The 7,816-nt window shown below is 48.2% G+C and overlaps 2 protein-coding genes across 2 annotated transcripts in view; one reads left to right on the top strand and one right to left on the bottom strand.

Moving 5' to 3' along the window:
- The window catches only part of LOC126577532 (uncharacterized), a 269,650-nt gene that overhangs the window by 20,156 nt on the left and 241,678 nt on the right, over positions 1-7,816 (top strand). The window lies entirely within an intron of this gene.
- Positions 6,012-7,763, bottom strand: LOC126577534 (uncharacterized). The gene is made up of 2 exons (XM_050239220.1): positions 7,198-7,763; positions 6,012-7,127 (listed from the first exon to the last, which is right to left on the bottom strand). The coding sequence occupies exons 1-2, from the start codon at positions 7,716-7,718 to the stop codon at positions 6,113-6,115; spliced, it is 1,536 nt and encodes a 511-aa protein (XP_050095177.1). The 5' UTR covers positions 7,719-7,763; the 3' UTR covers positions 6,012-6,112.

The following is a 7,816-nucleotide window of genomic DNA, read 5'->3' on the forward strand; positions in this document are numbered from 1 at the left end:
CGAGATGCCAATGCGGTTCTTCTTGGCACGTTGATGTCGCTGCTCGTAAAAAAGGAGCCAAGAAAGCCGAGGGAGAGGTAGAGAGAGAACCGACGGAACTGGAATCTCCGCTTCGCTGCATTCCTGCCACTCGCGCGCGGTACCGGAATTGAAGTGGACGAAAGACGAATAATCAATTTCGACACGGTAAAGCACCTGTTCCCTGGTTGAAGATGGAACTCAAGGAGCGAAATAAATGTCATCGTAATGTACATTTCACGCGCGGGCACACGAAGGTTTGCAGGCCACAAGGCTAAGTGACGCTTAGTACCGCGTTTTGATGTTCGTTAAGCTGCGCATTTGCTAAGCCATCGTCTGTATCAGCATGGCGGCAATTGGATCAAGAAGCTTCCATTGAATCGACTATGAACAAATGTAGGAAATAGTTTGTGATTATACCGTACATCCATCTTGAATGTTGCAGAATTGACATCTGATCTCACCGGAAGGAAATCTGGGAGGAACAGATGATCGAACCATGTGCAAATTCTAATTAATGAAGGCTGGAAACTTGATTCTTGGTTTAAAAAGGGGTCTCAAACCTTTTTTTACCTAAATTTGTATTACAAATTCCTGAAATTATGCATTTTTACGGGATACCTGGCGCCTCCATCATCTTTTTTTGGGGCAACGGAACTACATCATTTCGTTTTCCATTCTAATTTGAGCTTGAAACCTCTGTTTTACGATCGCGTCCAAAGCAGTACTCCTTCTGGGGTGCAGCACCTCGAAACAGTAAAGTAACTAGCCTGCTGCACGAGCTGTTGATACCGGGCATCCCCGTTATCGCCACGGAAATGCTCATAAAATCGTCTATTGTCGTCGATTGAGAGTGTTCCGCTTCGAATTTTGCTCAGTAATCCAATCACGAACCACTGGCCACTGGAACAACGGAAGGAAACCAATTTTCGCGCGTTGTTCTTCCCCCCCCCCCCCCCCCCCCAAAACCGCCCTGGAACCCTTCTTCCACTTTGTACGCATCCTCTAGCGCACACGCTAAAAGAAAAGTCGGTAAGGAATTCGGTGAAGACGGGATCAGCACACGTGTGCCGGTTGTAGTCGGACAAACAGGAGACGAAGAAGGTCGAGATGATAGCAGAACCCCACGACGATTCGCCATTTGCCATCGTTTGGATCTGCCCTTGACGTGGTAATTACAGCCGGGGACATTCGGCAATCCCCTTTCATTTCACTCGCTCGTTGCCCTCACCAGAGTGTGGGGCCTAGGCACCGCTGACATATGTAAGCCAATGGGGCTCTAGTAATTCCGTCTGATTCCAATTTTGACTTTATGACCGGAGGCGGTACAGGCGGTTGCCCCTCGGGGTTGTCAGCTCCCCCTCAACCGGTTTTTGGGGGGTTGTTGATGCGATAACATCGAGTGTCATCTGCAGTGCTACGGGAAGCCATAGGGGTTGAGCATGATCTTTTTCAGGACAGGGGGACGAGGGGGGGGCAGATCCTTTTTGGGGGATTCTTTGGGGAAGCTGCCTTGGAAGACGCTTGCCCCGTCTAACCCCAAACCTACCGAGTGTCATTCAAGGCGCGTGTATGCAAGGGTAACCGGCGTACCGGACAGCAGTTTCCGGCTTTTCGGCATTCGGTGCTAGTTCCGTCCCATCGTAAGGCCACCATTTTCACCGAAAACAAGCCGCACAACATGTACCACCCGGCGGAGCACCCTTTTGCCGTTCAGCATTACTTTGAAGGGACATCCAGACGAAAGAAGGACCCCAAATCCTAACCTTTCCATTCCAGCTGGAGATAAAATTATCACTTTATTGTTGTTTGATGATGTTTTTCGACCCTAGGGGTCGCACCCGGGGGTCACACTATGTTCCACCAGGTTCCAGCGTTGTCTGTAAGTGGACGTGCCGTGTAGTGATGTTGGAGGAATGGGTTGGTGCGAGTCAATTTCATGGATAAGACATTTGTTTGACGCTCATCTGCGCCCGATTGAGCTTCTGCAAAGCCTCGTGTGTGCGGCACCCGAAGACGAAACCCCTGCGGTGGCTCGGGCAAGGCTGCAAACTGCTCTCGACATGCTTGTTACGGATGGTAATTGATCATTACCATAAATTTCGGGGCCGGTCTCAGCCCTTGTCCGCCATTCGGTGTTCGTCCGATTCGGAGCAGGAAACTTCAACACCGGACGACGATCCGCTGCTTCGGTTTGGTTTGATTCTTCTTTCAGAGAAACCGATCAGTTCGGTTCGGTTGCGGTTTGTGAAATTTAATTTCCGGCGTTACAAATCACAAAACCCTCGGAAAACCTTCGCCTGGAAAAGGAATCAGTGATTCCTTCTGTCACGCCGTCACTGTCACGGGGGCCACATTTGTTAATCGCCGCCGGCCCAGTTCAGATTTGGAGTTGTACTTGCGGGACAGCGAAATGGCAGTGACGTGAAGTGATGTAGGGCTTCCTTTGGTGAAATAAAAAAAATGTTTGAATTTCCGGTTCCGGTGTATGAAGCTGATGAACCTGATGAAGCGTTTCGCACTATGTAGCATGCAGGAACATAGTGTAGTATTGTCCCTGTTTGTTAAGAGGGGCTTCCGTAATTTCTTACCAAAACAAGGATCATTTTTGACGGTTTTTGATAACGCAACCATTCAACTTTATTCTTCCAAATGAATATATTTAACTACAACTTTTGAAGAAAATTTGGTTCTTTTTTTGGAGAAGATTTAATAAACATTTCATCCATGGCATCAAATTTAGTCAGTCGTGTCTTCGAAAACATACTCTTTCCGGTGACCATCGTAGCTGCGTGATGGGTCATCAGAAAAACACAAATCGCTACTCGTTTGAAAGATTATAAGTTTATCCAGGTAGTTTCGTCGAGTTTTTGTTGAATTTACTAATTCTCGATTTTTGGCAGATTTTTGAATTTGAAAAAGTTATGCTTTTTGTCATTTTGCCTAAAAACACGGTTTTAAAGATTTGTTAAAAAAAAGTATCAACAATTTTTATGAAATCTCCACGGGGCTCTTTCTCTTTCTCATCCAAATCAATTCAATAGTAAAAGCGTGTTTTGATGTTAAATATTTCCTACCCATCCAAACAAAATCCCGCTTCCGTCAAAAAACGCCCCATGTGGCGCTCCAAAATCCACCCACCGCATGGTTTATTATTTTAGCCACGCAAGCCTACCCTTCTTTGCATAAAACGTTGTCATCGCAATGATGCTATCACGTGGATTCATATTTTATTGCAGTTTAAATTCGAACTCCGGTACCGAAACGGTGCCGCTACGGCTTTCACTCGTAGCAACTGCATCCCAAAAATTGAATGAATCCCTTTTCCCCGATTTGCACTGTGCAGTGGCAAGATAATGGTGTAGAGGAAATTTGAATAATACCAAAACATTTCATATAAATCACAAACTATTTTGCCGCGTAAAACAGATTTGCCGTTTGCCGGTGGAGGCCCAACGGGCGCCCCATCATTGTACCCGGGGCTTCGGTGCTACTGGGGTTGGTTCCTGTTCCGTGGCAGTTCCTGGTTGGTCTTGTTTACGTTCCCGGCTGTCGATGACGATGGTTTGCGGTGGTCAGCGTCGCTTGCATTTGTAAATATTTCATTATTTACCCTCATGTCTGATGCCATTGCAGGCAGGAGGATGCTGTTTCGTGCCGTCGGGAGGGAGCAGAATTCGAATTGCGCGAACCAGCACGGAAACACAGGCACACACATTTACTCGTGTCGTGTTTTTGTTTGCTTCCACAGCCACGTACCGCCTCTGTCGTCTTTTGAGCTGAAATTATTCATTTAATTTATGGTTTTTATTCATGAATTATCGAGCACAGCGGGTAGACGAGTCCCCGCAGGACATCTCTTCTCACCATAAATCGTTGCAGGCTCTAGCTGGTGCTGGTCATTTTTATGAGGCATTACATCGTGGGTTTTATTTTCGGTTGGGGTTTTTCTTTTTATTTTATCTGGTATGCGAACCTAAGCCCGCGGACTATCGTGCACTGTTGTACGGGATGCACCAGAAGCGCCTTTCAGTGAAAAATGAATCGCATCCCGTTGCACATTTTAGCTCGACAATCCCTGTAACCGGAGAGATTATTTCGTCCGTTCTCGTGAAACAAATCCATCGAACGAATATGGACGAATCCGCATTCACTTTGTCCTGAGCTCAATCTGGGATATCCAATGCAGTGTTCCCGCAACATTTTGCTGAAATGATGGTATGAATTATGTTGGAAAAGTTCGGTCACATTTCAATCATCAATCGGGCAGATGTGGTCACCGGGAAATGGAAAAACGATCCAATCGCGACCAAATTTCACCAAATTTCAGTTGCTGGTCACTCAGGATATTTCTCTATTCCTGGAAAATCCACATTAATTAAGAGAACTGGAGTAACGGGAACAAACCCCCAAATGAAACCTGAGCACCCGCATTCACAAACTCACATTAACCCACAACCTGTGCGAGCACACTCGAATCATTCCAAGAAGCCAATCTGCGGCTATAAATTTCCCTTAATGTCGATCGTACATCTCCCGCCAGAGAAAAGCGTTGCGCTTGTGAGATTTTTGCGCTGTGCCAACTGCGCACGAAACAAAACATTGCATCGCGAGGGACGGAAACGGATTCTCAAAACTCATCGGTGCCGCGAGCATCGAGCAGGATTCATTTTTGCTGCTGCTTTGCTGCGAAAAATAGTGCAATCATTTTTATTTATCACCAGCTGATGATGAAAATGGGGGAGCGCTGGTGCATCTGTGCCTCCATGTGCCTCCATGTGCCCTCAACATAAATTCCAATCAGCACTCTCTCACTCTCTCTCTCCGTCTCGGCCACGAAGGAGCGCACACAATAACCAAAGTCAACATATATGGCCACTCTTTCGCTCTGTCTCTCCATCGTCCTCTCCCCATCGGTAGCTTTCATTGCCACCGAGCACCATTTTCGATTTTCCTCCGAAAAGCTCATTCAAAAAGCTAGAGCGCACCGCGGAGCTGTTTATCTGGCGAGCGCTTTCCACCAATCACCATCATACGTATGGCACGCCAGCCAACGCCATACCATTCAGTGCCATGTTCCGTGCTCTACCGTGACGCGTTAGGTGACAACGACCAGCCACGCAGACTGGCCATGGATAAAGCGAGCTAAATGGATTGTTGCTGCAGCACCATCGCTAGCACAGCCATTCCGAGTACCGCCAGCATATTCAAAGTGTATTCGTTGTATGTGTGAGTCGTGTGACAACCGAACAGACAGAAAGGAGAGGCGGCAGGGGGGGGTGGGGGCGACTGTTTGCATTATCAATAAAATACACAAAAACAAAATCTGAAATTTATATAAATATTTTAACATTATTTTCATGCCCGACATCAGCTCGCTGGTGGCTTCTTCGTCTCGCTCGCTGTTGTTGTTGCTGCTGCTGCGGTCTGCTGCTAGACCGCACGGTACGGCTTGCCGAAATGGAGGAGCCCTTTGGTCGGTGGTTTTTCACCCGCCCCTTGCGTCGATTCTCGCGGCTCTGGCTCCGCGTATAAACCGGTGCCAACGCCACTACGGACACCACATTACGGACATTCATTCTGCATGCACAGCAAAGGGAGGTTCATCCTTTTTGCCGAAAAACCGAAACTGGTGTCGCTGCTTGTTCCCGGGGACGGGGACGGCGGAGTGTAGGTACTTGTCACCGGAGCAATTTATTCACGCCGCGCCCACTCACAGACAGTGCCGACAGCGACAGCGTGCATCGTACGGAGCAGTTGGAGCTTTGGTCAAACATAAATTTATAATCAAAATGATATTCAAATCCAGTCCCGGTGCGCCAGTCCCCCAAACGGAGAAGCACAGGGAGGAATCCGAGGACTCTACTAGGAGGCACTTCGACCCCGTTCGCTATAAATTGAGCTTCTCTCGCACCCGAAAGTGGCCGATAAGGAGAAGATTACCGTGCAGCGCACGCACACGCCTTAGCCTTCGCTAAGTCCGATAACAACCGTTTCATGATGAAAAAGGGAGAAGGGGTGCCCTTTACGTCAGCTTTATTTCTGCTCCGTCCTTGACGTCACAAATCTGGAATTCTCACACAGGTTTAATGCTCTAGATCTCGCCAAACCGCATACCGGGCGTACAGGTGTCCCGGTTACCCGGAATACAGGTGCTGGTATTGGCGTTAAAGATTTCATTGGCCAGACACTCCGCCACGGTGCCCATGTTGTTGAGACAGATAATGTACATGTAGCAGTTGTCTGGGTAAGGCCGTACTCCGAAACTGATACCTTGGCACACGACTTGCGGATCGACGGAGGGCATTGTGGTCGTTTCTATCGTAGTGGGTACAGTAGTTGTCGCCGGGGCTTCTGATGTAGTATCCAGCGGAGTAGTAGTAGGAGCTGTTGCAGTTGTAGCGGGCTCCGTACTTTCACTAGTGGACATTTCTTCGGTCGTAGTGGAAACTGGCAGCGATGGAGTGACGCTGGATGTCTCGAGGCTCGTTGATGTAGTGGGAAAATCCGTAGTTTCCATGGGCGTTGTGGTTTCTATTGGAGTCGTTGGACTAAACGTTGTCTCGGATCCAACCGTTGTTGTTGTTGGAGGATCAAATGTTGTTGGAATCGTCTCCGTGGTCGTTTCCGTGACCGGAGTTGAAGGTTCACCGGTTGTGCTTGTAGGTTCCATCGTAGTCGAAATTTCTGGTGTGCTAGACTCCGTGGCAGGAGTAGTCGATACTTCCATCGTAGTGGTGCTCATTGGCGTAGACGTTTCAGTAGTAGTAGTGGTTGAAAGAACCAATGTACTTGTGGGAGTAGTTGTAAAGGGAACTGTCGTAGTCTCGATCGACGGTGGGCACACTCCTTCGATGCAACCTCCCACGAAAAGCAAATAATATTCATTGGGACCACATCGTCGGAGGTGTGGGAATCCCTCGACGCATTGATAATAAGTGGTACAGTCCCTAGGATTTTCGAGGAATGAGTTTGGCAGTGGACAGCTGATTCCGGACACGCGGCAAGTCGAATTACTCGGAAAGGTACAGGTATTGCTTCTGGTATCGAAATACAGATTGCTCGGACATATGAACAGCAGCGGTTCTCCTCGGAAGCAAAGATAGTGCCTGTGAAGATAAGATGATAGATTTGCACGTAAGAGACACTTCTAAGGTGTTTTTCCGTAAAAGATCTCACCTGGCACAGTCCTCCGAACGTGCATCCGGTAACCAAACCGGATTCTGCGGATCATCGACCGCTGGGCAGCTCAGCTCGCAGATGACATTCGTTGGAACATCGCACATTCCCAGAACAGGATTAAACAGCAGATCGCCACCACACGACTGCTCTATTCCTTCCATTCCGAAGCAGATGATGTACTTGGAGCAGTTGGTTGGATACGGAATAATATTCACTTCGTTGGGATTAGTACACAATCCATCAATTTGAGACACAGCACGTGGGCTAGCACACTGGACACCCAGCTTCGCTGAATCTTGACAGCGGCCCAACGTCGAATCAAAGCTCGTTCCATCGGGACAAGCCACTTCGCGCACCGTTCCGTCTATGCACGTTGCGTAATGAGTACAGGAGTTGGACGGAGTTGGAAGAACTCCACCAAGCACGTCGAATGAAGACTCGTCGCAACGTAGTAAACCGGTCACGGACTGGGCAATGGCCACCACTGTGCCCAGCAGTATCAGAATAAAACGAATCATTCTGAATCTGTTCCTCCCTGTTGCTGTGACTTGCTGATGGGCTGTCGAAATGGCAACTGAATGGTTGTGGAAAATCTCGAAGCTATTATGTACACAGT

Source organism: Anopheles aquasalis, chromosome 3 (genome assembly GCF_943734665.1).
Source record: "Anopheles aquasalis chromosome 3, idAnoAquaMG_Q_19, whole genome shotgun sequence".
Taxonomy (NCBI): Eukaryota; Metazoa; Arthropoda; class Insecta; order Diptera; family Culicidae; genus Anopheles; species Anopheles aquasalis.